Source organism: Emydura macquarii, unplaced genomic scaffold (assembly GCF_026122565.2).
Source record: "Emydura macquarii macquarii isolate MOO-44397 ecotype Brisbane River unplaced genomic scaffold, CSIRO-AGI_Emac_v2 contig_2734, whole genome shotgun sequence".
Taxonomy (NCBI): Eukaryota; Metazoa; Chordata; order Testudines; family Chelidae; genus Emydura; species Emydura macquarii.
Genome location: NW_027132871.1, coordinates 399,287 through 416,009, shown reverse-complemented (window position 1 = coordinate 416,009; position 16,723 = coordinate 399,287). Strand labels below are relative to the sequence as shown.

General features: G+C 39.2%; 1 protein-coding gene across 7 annotated transcripts in view; it reads right to left on the bottom strand.

Moving 5' to 3' along the window:
• Positions 1-16,723, bottom strand: part of SCML2 (Scm polycomb group protein like 2) — a 188,664-nt gene that overhangs the window by 66,942 nt on the left and 104,999 nt on the right. For all 7 annotated transcript variants that reach the window (XR_010923262.1, XR_010923263.1, XR_010923264.1 and 4 more), the window contains 4 exons: positions 12,732-12,867; positions 10,314-10,517; positions 6,419-6,601; positions 4,554-4,667 (listed from right to left, as the gene is read on the bottom strand). Coding sequence is in view for 4 of the 7 variants with exons in the window: in XM_067566080.1 (XP_067422181.1) it covers positions 4,554-4,667; positions 6,419-6,601; positions 10,314-10,517; positions 12,732-12,867 (637 nt within the window). In the remaining 3 variants the exon portion in view is untranslated. The remainder of the gene's footprint in view (positions 1-4,553; positions 4,668-6,418; positions 6,602-10,313; positions 10,518-12,731; positions 12,868-16,723) is intronic.

Below are 16,723 nucleotides of genomic sequence, written 5' to 3'. Positions count from 1 at the left end.
ACTAAACCTCCCTCCAGTCTGATAGTTCACCTTTCAGCACAACCCAGTGCCTTTTCCCCTTTAGCCAGTTCCTTATCCACCTTACAATTCTTGTTAACTTAGAGAAGATGGGGATTAACACTAAATTTCCCATGTGGTCCCATATCAAATACTTTACTGAAATCCAAGTATATTAGACCTACAATACATTCCCATTTATCCAAATAGGGTGGGGGACATCTGAAACTTTTGTATAACTGGACGTTTAGATAAATAGAAGTGTTATTTTGAGACAGATTCCTGCTGCGGGCTGGAAGGCAGTGAAGGTCTGGGTACAGATGGCAATGGTGAAGTCATGCAGGGGCATCGCTTTACCCAACTGGCTGCTGTTGTTGCCATTCCAGGCTATGAGTCAATGAAAGGCGGCGCTCTGTGTCAGCTCTTCTCCTGCACACCTACCTGCCCTGTGGCTGTCTCAGTGCCCAGGTTGCCTGCTCTGAGCTGTGGCTGAACATGGCTCCTGAGTGATGACTGTAATGTTGGTGAGACCCTCACCCTGCTGGTCACTGGGAAGGGCTATGACCCACACTGTGGGGCCCTGTGATGGGAGAGGAGTGTGAGCTATCGATCCCTTGTGTATACAGCTAGATACATGGACTGCACTTTGAACTGGACACAATGTTGCAGCCATAGAACCACATGAATCAGACATTTTGCTGTAAATTATCTTTCTCCAGCCCTGCAGTTCCCTGGCAGGTAGATGCTGTTTGCAGAGATTTCTTTAAGCAGAAGGTCAATATCAATGCCATATTTTGTCAGTGTGGATGTACAGCCTGTGATTTGCAGGGCTACATGGGGGGGATACACTATGGATTCAGATAACTAGAATTTTCAGATAAAGGGATTTTGGAGAACTATGGGTGTACTGTACTGCATTTCCCTTATCTAAAAGAACCAGTTTTCTTCTCAAAGGAGGAAATCAGGTTATTCTGGCATGATCTATCTTTGGTAAGCCCATGTTGCATTACATCCCCTTTATCATTTATCTCCATGAATTTAATTATTCTTTCCTTCACAATTTGTTTGAAGGTGTTGCATACAACTGAGGTCAGATTAACAGGTAATTGCCCGGATCCCTTTCCCCCCCTCCTTTCTTAAACATTAGCTATTCTCGTCATATGGTACTACTCCATAACAGAGGGATTTATTAATAATCTTTGCTACCGGACTACCAATCTCATGTGCCAGTTTTTTCAGTATTCTGGGGTGGAAGTTATCCAACCACCGTCATTTGAGCACATTAAATTGTTCAAATTTCATTTCCACCTCAGATGTGGTAGTTTCCAATTTTATACTCCTATTTCCATCAATCATACTGCCTTCATGATCCATATTATCATCCTTATTGAAAACCAGGGCAAAGTATTTCTTTGGTTTTGGGCCATACCTAGATTATCTTTAATCTTCTCCCCATCCACACAGCCCAACCTCATCCAGCCTTATTCTCTTTTAAATGATATAACTAAAAAACCTTATTTTAGTTTCCTGAGCAAGAGCTAATTAAACTAGACCCAGCAATTCTCACTTTATTCCTACATTTTCTAACCTCCAAGATGTAGATTTTTATGCAGATCAATTCCTTTTCCCACTCCCTATAGGCTCTCTACTAACTCTTTTGGGGTGGCTACTCATCCAGGTCTGGAGGCTTTCTGTACAAGATTTTTCTCTGATCCCCATGCCTGGCTGTCTTCTGTGCTGGGGATTGTCTCCTCTCGGCCAACTGCTTTGTGCCCTTTCCTAGGCACTGAGGATGGTGATCGGTGCCAGGACTCTTGCACGGCAGACGGAGCAATCCTTATCAACGCCAACGTACTCGGTGCAGAGTGTGACCGGCATGGTTTGGAGAAAGGTCTCAGTGCCAACTCCAAGAGTAAAAACTTCAGCCTGGCTTCCTGGCTCCTTCTTTGTGTAAGGCTTAAAGTCCCTGCAGATATGGCAGCAGTCCCCAACGTGAGCCTCTTCCAAGCACTTTAGGCGGCTAGAATGTGGGTTGCTCAGGGGCACTGCCTTGTTGCAGGAGCCATAGGACTTGAAGGCCAGCAACTGAGGCATGCCTCGGCACCGGGTAATGGACCAAACTCTGCTACCTAAGTGAGATACACAAACAACACTACACTGACTAAAAACTGACTGACTATTTACAACTAACCAAACTATACACAGTTATAGGAAAAGGAAGATCACTGAGAAAGCTTACCAAAGCAAGGAGAACAGTTCCAGCGATTGTCACGGGCAGTCAGAAGGAACTGAGGGGACACAGGTGCTTTACATCGGTGCTATGAGCATGTGGCCCCAAAGGGCGCTTGAGCTACCCCAGTGTGTACGACTGAGGGAAAAATTTCTGGCAACTGTGCTCAGGACACACACACACCCACAATGTGCAATCTCTCAAAGAAGAGCCATAGTTGACGAACTTTATTGATTTGCTTTGATTATCCATCTATTTAATTTAAACTGAATCAACTAAGGATCACTCAATCCCAGGTTGATATAACCAGCTCAGAACAGTCCTCTTCAAATCAAGATCCCCCCGTTCAACCAGCAGGCTGTCACTTTTCAGTGAATATGGGATGCTCTAACGGCCCCACTTTAAGGAGATCTTGTCTAATCAGCAGTCATATGGTCTGAGATCTGACCGAGTTTCAGAATTTGATAGTTTCCGTCTTCTTGAACACTCTGATCTTTTGAATGTCTGAGATAAGCTATGATGAGAAGGCACAGATATGAGGCTTTCTTAAGTCTTGCTGGAAGGTCTATTTCTGAATCCCAGGTGTTTGGAGCAGACTATTGACAGACGTGGAAAGAGGCCTTATGGTTCAGTGTTACGGAGGCCCACAGAGGAGCTGAGAAGATCTGCACAAGAATTTGAGAAATCTTTTAGCTCCTCTGGGATGTGGAAGCAGAAGTCGAAAGTTCTTCTTAATACAGGACTAAAGCGATGTATTTGGCTACAGTAATTAGCCACTTAGGTTGCAGCTTTTTTCCATTATCTCCTATGACTTTAAGAGGAAACTGTTAAATAGCAGAATACATAGCAAAAACTTGTAGAACATATATATCCCTGAGCAGATTAGAAGGAAAATGGTTGCTAAAAGAAAATCCTTTCAAACAAGTATTCCATTTTCTCTTTTCAAATGATACTTCAAGCCAACTATGTCTCAATGGAGCCAGAACATTCCTGGAATTGGTCTTTATTGCTAAGTAGCCCAGGACTAAGAGATCTGAAATTACCACTAGATTTTCACTAGAGTACATTGCCCTAAAAGGCTGATGGGGAGACATACAATGTTGGAGAATATTTTGCCTCTTCAAACACATAAAAACCTTATCAAACTGTTTCAAGTTTTATCAAAAACTGTTTGTGTTTCAAGACAAGACAAATTCTGATCCTCAAATACGGCAACACATTTATTTTCCCTACAGATTTTTTTTTTTGGAAATCCAGGCAACCATACTGTATAATAAATGAACTTACTGGTTCTTAAAATTTCCTTGTACTATATAGTTATTAGACCAATATATCAAATGGGGACTGGAATGTGATCAAGCTTATTTTGAGTGCAGGGGATTCCTTACTGGACACTGCAGTTAACTGGCCTATCTTTGAATCATAAATGTTGGTTAGCTCCAACCCTATTTTAGTATAACTATAATAGCAACCCTATTTTAGTATAACTATGTGTACTACACTTATTCATGGACATACCCAGACTCCTCTAAGTCCATTAGAAATGTCTGATTCAATTCCACAGATGTATTGTATGTATAAAACAGTATTTCCTTTGTAAATCAATTCTAAATTTGCTACCAATTTCTGTGTCCCCAGCTTCTGGTATTATTAGACTAGATGAAAAGGAATGACTGATCAGTCTTAAATAAACCTAGCATTTAATATCATCTCTTCTTGCTTTCTAAATATAGTATAATAACTCCATCTAAAGAGGAGCAGAGATCCCACTGAACCTAGTGGGAGCTGCAGGAGCTCAGAATCAGGTCACAAATCTCTAATTGACTGACATAATCAACCCTTGCAAATCTCCTGCCATCCTAACTGTCCTTCTCTGAACTCAAGTTAGACTAACAACAGATACTGCAATACTTCATATGTGCAGAAAGTATATGTATTTTACACAGTTGTTATGGTAGTTTATTTTCTATCCCTTTTTAATGGGATGTAGCACCCTATTGGCTTTTTAGCAAGTTGTTGCACATTAAGCAGACATCTTCATTCATCAATGATCTGCAGTGAATCTTAAACCCTTTCCTAAAAAGGGCTAGTTGGGTTAGAGACCAAAGCTCACATTAGTTCTCCCAAAGTGCAATATTTGTGCCCACTCACCGATAATTACTCACCCCCCCCACACACACACACCGTTCCCCACTGTGACTATGCATTCAGTCACCAGCTGATGGCTGAGGCTAGGCAAAGCTGGTTGTGCTTGTTTCTCTTTTATTGGAAATGCTGTGAACACAAATAACCCTCCCACAAACTGCAACAAGTACACTCAAGTTACCTTCAGATGGGTGAGCTTCAGTTCTGGGAAGTTTAGGGGAGAGAGGGGCTGCGTAGGGTGGAGAATCCTGAGAATATCGTTTTGTACTTCTGTTTTCTGATATTTCCTCTTTTGCTGTCAATAGAAAAAGTTACAGTCTTTTCATTTCAGAACTAATAAAATTGTTGGGAGAAAGAGGGAAAAAAAAGTTAGGTGAATGCGTGCTGTATTCACTCACTGGATTTTAGTTCTGCTCCCCATATTGTGTGTCTTGCCTGAGTGTAGCATAACACAGATAGTAGTAGCCTACACCATTTTGAATCAGTGATAATATATTTCACTATTAGCTTAACCTTATCAGGCAGGCTCCGCTATCGTCACACAAACTTTCAGGGCTAAAATATAGTTTGGTTAGACAGTTATCACCCAAGTTGCCTTGAACTGGCTTCACCCTGAAGAGAGTTTAAAATACAGAGTTTGCTTGACAGACAAGATAAGACAAGCTTAATGGCATATTGCATCTATTTTTCCACTTTATCAACCAAACTTTTGAAATTACAGTCAGATTACAGCTAGTTTTAAACTATTAACTCCATAAGAGGAAAAACACTACTGACTTCCAAAGGAGCTCACAGAAACACAGGATCAGCTTCTATACAGCCCTCCAAGTTTCTCCCTTAGTAAGAATCATCTGAGACTGCAGCCATGTCAAATGTTTGCAGTTATGATCAAGTGGATAGAGCACTGGCCTGTGACACTCAGGAGACCTGGGTTCTATTCCCAACTCTGCCATTGACCTTCTGGATGACCTTGCATAAGTCACTTTTCCTATCTTTTAAATGGGGATAATGAGCGCTTTGAAACCTACTGTTGAAAAGCACTATATAAGAATTAGGCAGTATTATTATATATCATATAGATGGCAGCTATACGTCTCAGAAATATTTAACTAAAAATCAAGAGCTAAAGGACTAGGGCAACATTAGCATGGCTTCTTAATTTATTTTTCTTTCCTTTTCGGTTGCCTGTGCAAAAACACTTAAACATCTCTAACATTAATGGTCTTGGTTTCTGTGACCTTCATTATGAGAGACGGGTTTTTTTAATATCATTTTCTGGTCTTATTCCTTTATCTTTAGGATTATTTCATTTAAACTCTCACTTTTTCAGTTCTCTATAGAGTTATCTTAGTCTCATTACGGGCTATGTCCTGGACACTGCTGACACTGTAGTCAGTGGCTGAGTGCGGAAAGAGACTGGAGGGGTACCATGCTTGTCCTTGCAGTCAAGATAAGGGGTTCTGTTTTGGGTGGGGTGTTGCATTCTCTACTTGCAGAAGTGAGTTTTTCATTTCCTAAACCACCACAGCCAGCCCTCTATAAATCTTGGTTTCTCTCCCTACCTATGATGGAAATACATATGGACTACATGCAGTCTAACAACTTTGAAATGGTCACAGAAGGAAGAGAGAGAAGCAGGATGAAGCACCTTTCAGTTGGATAGATCAGTTGGCTGCATTGAGTCTTATAAGATAAATTTCTTTTAGGCAGGTAATAATTATATTTTGCTGCTAAGAGTTAAAAGTATTTTACTATGTGTGCGTAAATCAAGCAGATTAAATGTGAAGTTTAAACTAGATCTAGCAGCAAGACAGTGGTGTGATGTATACATTTCTTTATTTGCCTAAAGAGAAGACCTTTCTGAACAATTCTATTTTTCAACTTGTGGTTTAAATCACCACACCACACTATGACTAATTTTACAAAGAACCATAAAGTACTCATTTTAATCAGTTTAAGTTGTAGGAAAGACAAGAAAAAAAATGAATTACACAAAATAACCATGCATACTGTACTTGAAAAAGAAATAGTATAATTTAGTATTACCTGGTTTGTTCCTATCATATTCCGTAGGATTATGTGCACTCCCCATGTAAGGGCTGAAGGGCTGGCTACTAAAAAGATTATCACATTGCAGACTGTGGCAGAGCTTCTCCAAGAAACGCAGGACAAACGATGCACTGTTTACAGAAGGAAGATTGATGGCGTGTTTCTCCCCATCAAAAGAGGCTGTCAGTAAGAAGAAGATGTCAGACACCATCCAAACACCAGGAAGTAGAGTGTATAACCACCACTAACTAAAATAAGACATCCTGCTTTGATTTAAACAAAGTTGGAGAAAAAAAAGAGAGGTAAACGATTGTTCTTATGAGACTATTTAGCATATTTACCTTCAAAGGGCCAGATTCTGATCTCAGTTACATCTGTGTAAATTCAGATTGGCTCCACTTATACTGAGTGTTTAATTTCTGTTATTTGTTTATTGAACAACAAGAAATGTCAAATGTTTACAGGAGATAAGACAGAAGAAACTTTTATAGTACTTAGAGACCTGATTTGTTAAATGGTACTGATCATACTCATTGTTGCAGACTGTCATCTGTTACAACTACAATGATGGCCAGGGAGTGACTGGCTTGCCATTTTTAGAAGCTGTGTTATTTAAGAAGCATTATAGAACCCAATCTAGTAGTCATTGTGCAGGTCAAGCTACCATTTATTTCAGTAGGAAATCAGCCAGCGTAAGGACCCCAGGAACAGATACCAGTGGTAGTTAAGTTGCTTTAAAAGACAATAGTTTATTACATGCATCTTTGACAACATGAAGGGTGATATGTATATACCTTATTTTACATTTGTTGTATTAAAAGAATCAATAGGAATTAAAATGTTTTAGGAAAAAGCCAATCTTCTTCTTCTGGCAAATAGTGAGATAAAAAAAAAGTCTTAAGAACACTAATTCCAGGCCACTAGGTGAGCAATTATTGCATTAGCTGTGTACTTCCTACTCAGAAATAATGTATAATGTAACACATCACAAATTGAATAGGTAACAAAAATGTAATTTATGGCTAAAAAGAAGTGGCTATGAATGTTAACATTTCTACTGTTTTGTCTTCTTGCCTTTCCTACTCATCACATATGATTTGGGGGTGTACAAGTATTGAATATAAGTGTTTCACTTTCTCTGAAAAAAAGTAAAAAGAGCAGGAGAGCATCACATGCCACTGATGGGAAAACAGAGGTGTGCTTTCAAAAACACACCTTTGTAAGTAAGTCATTAAATCACAGAAATCTGAATTAGAAGCCATGCCATGCTGAGCATCACTCCAGCATCAACAATGGATAATGTATTCAGTTTTAAAAACATATTTAGTGTGATTTAAACGAATATCAGAAAAGCGATACAAATAACACCTCCAATGTGACGCCATGTTGTACAGGTCTTTTATAAATGTAGTAAATATAATTTAGTATAAAAATGCTACAATAGAACCTCACTCAATTTGCTCTCATAACTGGATGACTCACTGTGGATTACTGAATTATAAGAATCAGTGAATTAGGGACAAATCCTGGCCCTTCTTTCCTTTATGGCGAAGAAACCACTCAAGTCGCTTGGATTAATAAAACTCTGAAATCCAAACGAAATCCTCAGGACTCACTGTACCACTTCAGGATCAGTCACAGAAGACTCTCTGATCCTTATGGTTATCAGAGAACAGATTCCACCTAGCTCTGAATCAGTTACAGAGACTGAATGAGCTACATGGTCTCTCATACATTTTCTGACAGAGTTACTGCAAAACAGCACTGTCCCTCAACAAAAATCCACGATCCATCTGGATGGCCTTATAGTCTTCCCATGTGACCTTGGGGAAGCCACTTACTCTGTGTGCCTCAGTTTCCCATTTACAAAATGGAAATAATACAACTTTATCTCACATGGATGAGGGTAAATCTAGTAACAGTTGTGAAGCAATCAGTTGTTATGATGAGGATCACCAAATAACAGACCTAATAAATAATTTGGACAAAAGAAGTTCTCCCCAGGCATCACAATGTGCCATGGTAATCACTGAAGACAGGGAGAAGAGTATGATACCGTCCACAAGCCTCCTAGCCCAATGAAAATACTATTTTAAAAATTTTTTTTAAAAAACATTCATGGGAACTCCTCCTGATCCCTATAGCTATTGCCACAGAATCTAGAGGTGGGAGAGACTTAAGGTCATCTTGTCCATCTGCCTGTCAGTGCCGGATTGATCCCTACAGAAGACAAGAAAATTTGTCATGACAACTCACCAGCCCACATAAAATTTACTTGCTTATCCTTTACTATGATAAAGTTAATGAAAAAAATAATTTTTTTTAACCAACAAGTCCAAAGATACTCACTCTAAGCAAGTGGACAACTTGAATTTTGCAAAGTTGCCCAACCCGCTTTATATTTACTAGTGTTTTGCCCAGTCAATTTAGAAAAACTGCCCAACACTGGAACTTCCATCACTTTCCTTGGGACGTCATTCCACAAGCCAAAGGATCATTTTTTTCCTGATATTCAGACTTCATATTCCCTTTCTTAATTTCATTCTATCGCTCCTCATTTTATTCTGCTATACAATTCCTCTCCTTTCTCAAGTGTTCTACACCCCAGAGCTGGTTGGAAAACTTTTGACAAAACATTTTTTCAACAGAATCTGTCAATTTGTTGAAGCTGAAACATTGGTGGATATAGTTCAATTTCAGTGAAATTCTGCCAGAAACCAGCTAGGATTCCAATTGTTTTCCTTCCAGCTTGCCTGTTCGGCTCCTTGGCAGCCTGTTTAGCGGGCGGATAGGTAGCCGGGAGCAGGACTCCCAAGTTCTCACTTGTGGCTTCTCATCTGCCTGGATTTCCAGTAGAGGTGGACAAATAATGGTAATTCCCTTTTGTGGAGAACTTTGGGGCTTTTGTTCCAAATTGGAACTAAACCAAATTTCAAAATCACTAAATCCTCCAGAAAACAGAATTACGCTTTTCTGCCCAGCTCTATTCACACCCCTTACTTATACATATCCTTGGGCCAGGATTTAATCCCTTATAAACAATCAATAAAAAAACAAGGATAACGTGCATCACAAAGGCCTGTTAACATAGACGCAAACTGAAAAATTACAAACCCTTTTTACTGTCAGTGATGAAATTGTGAATTAATACGTTTACTACTATACAGAAGATTGCCAACCCAGAAGGAAAAAAAATGGCAAGATGCAGCTATTGAGTTTGAGCTAAGAGCATAATTTATCAACAGAGCTGCCGCTAGTATAAAGAAGAAATAAACCCATTCTGTAGTAGAGGACATAGGTACTCAAACACAGACCCTAAGACGCCTCTAGAATATTAGTACAGGGGAAAAAAAAAGAGAAGTAACAACAGTTCTGTTTAACATATGGAATCAGTTATCTGGAATCTAAGAAGATTAGTTTGAAACTTTTCACCCACTTGGTTACATCATCAAGAAGACAAACACCACGTATGGATAAGACTAAGAGTGACTTGAATTAATAAAGCTGAACTTTGACTTGCATTGAATTTACTTGACAAATGTTTGGCTATATCTATTTAGCATGGTAAGCAAGTTCTATTTAATAAAAAAAAAAATCAAAATGCTGTATATGTAATTTCACATTGCTAGTGCTGAATTCAAATATAGAAAACTGGTTTGTATCATTTTACACTCTATATTAAGAAATAAATTAAGTGCTGGCCACAGATACACAACCATTAAACATGGCCACAATTGGGTATTTTTATCTATGCTTAAAGATTTACAAAAGTAACATAAAAATATTAAATCACTGCTTTGCTACTACCTCAACTCCACTACCCCACACCACAGTCACATTTCTCAAACATAATCTAGTGAACAAACTGGAAAAATTCAGTGTCTCTGCATACCTGTTATCATCTCCCCTCCATGATGCCCTGATTTTAGGAATCCAAAGACTGTTTTGGATAGATAGGCACAGTCTACACAGGCCTGCACAGCCTGCTGAAGTACCACATTTACAGGACCTGGTCCAAAGTGGTCTGGAAGCTGCTGAACTTTCTTCTTATCCAGGTGAGGTCCAGCTTTCCCATGCTTGTTAACATAGACGCAAACTGAAAAATTACAAGCCATATTTATGGAATCTGCCCACTTCAGGCAAAGCCATCACACTCTATCAAAATTTATGTCAGTGGCTCTCGCTGAAAGTCATATTGAATTAAATTGATGCACACAAAATGCAAAAACATCATGCACCTTCTGCGTATATGCTTTTTTCTCTCTAAGAACACAGTTTACTAACAGTTAACAACTTAGCTTGCAACGCAGCAAAGGATAAGTCATGAAATTTTGGCAGATTAAAGTTAAACCAGGATTTTGACTAGATACCAAAATTGTTAGCTACACAGGCTTCCCCTGTCCTCTTTAAAAGATCACATTGCACTGAAGTGTCTCCCTCTGCATTCCAGTATATTTGAAAGCAACTCTAGGACCAGTTGCCTCTGCACTGGGATACTTAAAATGGCACCTTCATTGCACTGTGTCCCCACTAACACCAAATGCAGTTTTGTTCTCCAATGTTTTCCCTTTTAAAATTGTATCTACTGCACAACAACATGCTGGTGCCAAATCCCATGATAAGTATCTCCAACCCAGCAGATATTCACAGCAGCATTCATTTCTTTCTTTCTCAACCGGATGAATCAGCCTTTAAAACCCTCCTACATCACACTACGATGAGTTTATTCCAGCCTACACCTATCTATGCTTGTCACTGAATTCCATCTGCATATGGATTCCGTTATACTTCAAAGTTAGAACCAAGTTAGATGTAGTGTAAGAACATAGTCATAGGTCAAAGTGAAGACTGTAACCAAATGCATTACTCTAAAATACCTTGTTTTATTTCTATAGTTAAAATCTGCCAAAACAACAGTCAAGTTCATGTTTAAGATGACACTTCCTATAGAAACCAAAAAACAACTGTCTGTTCAAGAAACGACAGGCACCTGAAATAACTCAGACCTGCCACAGAGATCATTCTCTGTGGATAAGCAAAAAAACAAAATAAGGGGTGAAAGCCTGACCTCACTGAAGTCAACGGAAGCTTTTCCATTAACTTCAATGGGACCAGGATTTATCGTGACCTAATAAGAATATGTCTTGGTGGTGAGGCAATAGACTGAAGCATTAAATAAGATAAAAGAAACCTGCCATTTTTTTTTTACATGAACTACAGTATTATTTGTGCTCAAATGAAATTTGGATTTCTAGAACAACTGAAACTTGTAAAAACACTGTAATGCTCCTGATTCCCACATTCATGTCTATTTTCTGTTTGACAGCAGAAGCTGCAAGAGGCACAGATGTGGATGTGAAGAGAATTATGAAACTGTAATATACTTTATTAAACTCTTATTTTGGCTCAGTAACATTTGTAAACCTGACAGGTTTCTTTTAGTATGAAATGCTTAACTATTCTGCTCCAATGTTGACTAGCAGTGAAGGAGAGGTAGCGATAAGGAGGTGGAGGAGGCAAAGCAGAGGGAGAGTTTCTTTGTAAAAGCAGCTTAAAATGGCAAAAATTTGAAAACATAGTAAACTTTTCCCATCAGCTTTCTGGGCACTTTAGCAGGTGCCCAGGATTTGGTGAGGAACAAATTGCTGACAATTTACAAATTGTCCCATTACAGTGTAATAATGAGACTGCTCAGAGAGCAGTTTAGCTCTAACTAGATTACTCCTTTTCCACCACCCATTTTAGAATAAAGTTCTTTGCCCTTCTGTTTTAAATGAGGTCTTGGTTTAACCTGGCCCATTGCTCCTGAATTTTGTTTTTTCAGTGAAAAACGAAGCAGACAACCACATCTTTATCTCTATTTTAATACTTTCTGGAGTGTAACAGTAGTGTCTGATGGCCTTTTGGTAACAGCCATTTCCAGTACATTTTGCTTCTGTTTAGGATGGAAGTAAGGCAAGACAAAGCATGTCCTTTCTTCTTTATCAAGCATTGTACTCCATACTGTGGAAGACTACTGAAAGTGCAATGGACTTTCTGATTTACACACCAAAAAGCATGCTAACCAGGCAACAAACTCCTGAAGTTTTGGTACTTCTTGCCATCGCACATGCACCAAACACCAGCCTTACCTAAGTACATTTGGAGAACTGCAATATAAAAATATATTTTAATGTGAAGATGTTAGCGAAATAACGATTTATGGTAATATTTTCAGCAGATTTTTTGGAATAATAGTGGCATAAAGCAATACAATTATTTTTCTTTAAAGAGAGAAGTAATTTCATACATTCAGAGTGCCCTTTTATACCTGTGGATATAACTGCTGCTGTTGCACCAGCAATGCCGACTCCATCTTTAAGTATCTGTGTACTGCCTTTGTCCCCCTCAGGAGAAGTAAGTGGAGGAGAAGGTGCAGGAGGAGATTGCACTGGCAAGACTTTTATCTGTTTAAAAAACCCAAACACAAAATCAGCAAGTGACTTTTTCTTAAATAATTCTCATTCATGAACTATGCATATCAATTGCCATTCGCTACTGAAGTAAGGAACACGCACCTTGAGAGTTCCATCCATTGCAGTGAGACTCCCCAATATGAAGACATTGTTCTAGAAACATTAACCCCTTCAGGGTATTTAACTAAAACAAGACAGCCAGACCTTTGCAGTATGGCTTTGTGACATGGCGCACGGAAGTCATCTATGGGTACGTCTACACTGGTGTAATTTCCAGCTTTGATAGATGTATCCGCGCTAGCTTTCACTGAACTAGCATACTAAGAATAAAAGCATAACTGTGGTGGCACAAGTAGCAGCATGGGCTAGCTGCTCCAAGCACAATCCCATCTGAAACCCTAAGGAAGTGGTTGGGTGGGTAGCCCCTCCTATTGCTATGGCTACACTTCTATTTTTTCATGCACTAACTCGTTCATAGCTAGATCAGGAGAAGTGGAGGAGAAGGTGCAGGAGGAGATTGCACTGGCTGCCTGAGCTGGAAATTACACCTGCAGCTCCAGTACCTCTGTCTAAGAAAGGAGAGTAGAGAGGGACAAACATTAAGGGGTCAAGAAATAGGGAGCTCATATGCCTGTCTAACTCTTATCAACCACAAACATGGTGGCATGTTGGTTTACTCTCCCCCATTTCACGCTCTGAGCTGATCAACTCTCTGAATAGGCTGGCTGGGCTGTCAGGCAGCTCCAACAGGCAGCCTCCTTATGGCAAGGGTACTGCAGGAAAACACAATAGAATGCTGGATAGGACCCTTGTACTGTGAAAGGAAATACCAGACAAGCTACCAAGACTACAAGAAATAACACACACATAATCAGAGGTCACTGAAGTGAAACAAGGAATTATTTATGTCAAATCAGTAGCATGCCAGTTGATGGCACCGCATTTGGAATGTTAATCTTTTCACTCCAAACAAATCATTTTAAAAATTATTTTTGAAAGTTATAGCCTCAGTTAAGATTTGTTTCAATATCACAACTAGCTCATCCTTCCCGCTGTGTTTGTGCCCTGTTACACTGGAGCAGAAGTACAATCATCCAAAGTAGCATAACAGTACATTTGGTGTGGAAATGTTACTAATGATCGTGTTTCACTTGCATGCTAAATGAAGAAAAACACCATGCAAAATGTATCTTGCTTTCTGCTTTCAGTTCCACTTAAACTTTTCTTTGCATCTGCAGTTGGTTTTGATAAACATTCATATGTGCGGATCTAAGAGTCAGACTATGTAAGAAGTTAGGGGAAGGAGGGCTGTGGTGGTGAGGGAAGATTTACTGCTACCATGAGGGTAGCTGGAGGTTTTCAGCCTGTGAAGGTCAGAGAAGGCATATGCCTCCAGAGGTGCTGGGTAGAGGGTGAAAGAGAACAAGCTCACTGTCAGCTGCTACTACACTTGTTCCGCAGATGCAGATTGTGCTTCCCAAAATACTGCCCTGCAGCTGCAAATTGGTGCACAGAGACATGAGCATAATATTGCCAGTGCAAAATGTTAATAGAAACAGGCATCAGGCCCCCCAAAATTGTGAGAATATCCTAAAAATAATAGGTTTGGTTAACTCGATTTGCTTTCTCATTTGAGTTTTTAAGGTAAATTCAGGTCACATTTTCAAGCTTTTCTCCACAACCAGGAGCACTAGAAATTGGCTGAGATTCTCACATGATCACTTGTCTCCCAGGAATCGGCACTTTAAGTAAAAACACCAAATCACAAAACTTGTGATAAAATCATGAGAGCTGCTAATACTGCATATGTTCTATACCTTCTTTCCCAAACAAAGCCTTATTTACAGCCTAGAGCACAGCTCACAGTGCAGGTTGGCCAATCTCCACCCCTTTATGCTACAAATTATAGCTGCCTCCTGCATTGGAAAAATGGAACACGAGAAGGATTCTCAGTACACACAGGCATAAAACAGCCACAATCTGGCCCTTTATTACATGTTGAAAGCATTTCTTATTCTAACTTTGTGAGCTTACATGAAAATACAGGGGATTTAAAAACACTTCTAACCACATTCCCATTTTTCTTCATTAGAACAGTGACTTCATCATTTTTAAAAATAGCTATTCCTATGCGTTCATATGTCTCACATAAACTTATTATTGCTAATACTTAAACTAACATTATGCCCTAAGTTAGATGTACTCAAACAGAAGTTTGACCGTCGTTGGCAGACAGCAGAGAGCTGGCTGGTGATGTGGTGGGGGTTCTCTTAAATTCTAGCTGCTGAACTGCATTAAAATCTAAACTTCAGCTCAAATTCACTAAGGCTAGAGTTTTCAAAAGGAGAGTACAACAGCTAGAAAACCCGCTACCACTAACCTTCAATAGAATTTGGGAACACAATGCCCTCAGATGTCTGTGGAAAACCCAAACTAAATGTTTTTCTGTACCACTTTTCCACGTAAACAATTGCTTTTCCATGTAAATAGTTGGCATAAGGAAGTTGAGAACACAAATGAGAAGGGAGATGGTCTGTACAACTGTGAATGGGAAAGGATGAGAAAAGGTTCACATCTTTCTCTTAAGTCGTGGACCAATGCAGATTGGTTTTGGCCAAAAATTGTATTAAAAAGCTACTCATATATTAAAGAACTCATGCCAGAATTAAACAAGTTTTATGATATCTACTGTCATTATTTGATTTCAGAAACAATTTTATATTGACACGGTGAGATTTCTCTTAAGTATGTAATAACAACCAAAATACAAGACTTTGGGTTTATGCCTTTCTATGTGCATTCACTCTGAAAATTGCTGCACTATCTATAAAGAACTGCTTTAGCTTGTTATAAAATCCATGGTATATGGCGAGGACTGAAATATTTGGTAAAGGTCAACAGGCCAGAAAGGGCTGATTGGAGAGCCTATTTGGCACTGGGAGGTGATTGAAGTTGCTATAAGGATAATAGATATAGTGGCAGGAGTTACATTGTTCTGATGATGGGCACAGATGGTTTAGAACAGATTGGATAATATTCTACTGAACAAGTCAGTCAGTGGCAGCTTCCCACAGTGAGGCAATACACCTAAATATCAAGTAACAGAAAGGACTCAAATCATCCTGGACATAGAGAACAAACATGTAGTTAGCTAGAGCAAAAGCTCCAACTTCCTAGTATGACATTCCAGAAAATCTCTCTCTACAATACCACAAGAGGTGATTGCTGTTGAATAGCACAGAAAGCCATGGGTGATAGAGAGGAAAATGGGAAGAGATGGAGGCATGAAAAGAAACTAATATGAACACTGATGTGGAAGACATGGAGGGACAAACATTTTCAACAACTAACACAACAGTGATTATGCTGACTGGCTACTCCCCACATCCTCAGTAAGGATCAAGTTATAGCTGGTATTTTTGAAATATTGAAATGTGATCTGTCTATTTTGACAGTAGTCTTTGCTAAATTATGTGTTGCTAAATTAAAGCATACTTTCAAAAAGTAATACATAAAAACAGATATAAAAAGGGACAAATGTTTTCCTTTCGCACTAGAAATGAAATTAACAAAAAATACACTACATATTGCAAATTGGGAGAAAAGAATGGAAAGTAGTCAAAATATATGTAAGGGGGATTTTGCATTGAATTTTACTGCAGCTGTTGGGAAGCAATTGGATGAAAGACACCACATGCAAAATTATTTCTATTGCACAGACGGAAGAGAAGATTACTCACCCTGTGCAGTAACTGAGGGTCTTTGAGATGTGTCCCCCTATGAGTGTTTCATTTGCAATTGTGGCAGAGTCCTCTGTACCTGGAATCGGAGATCTTCATCAGCAGTG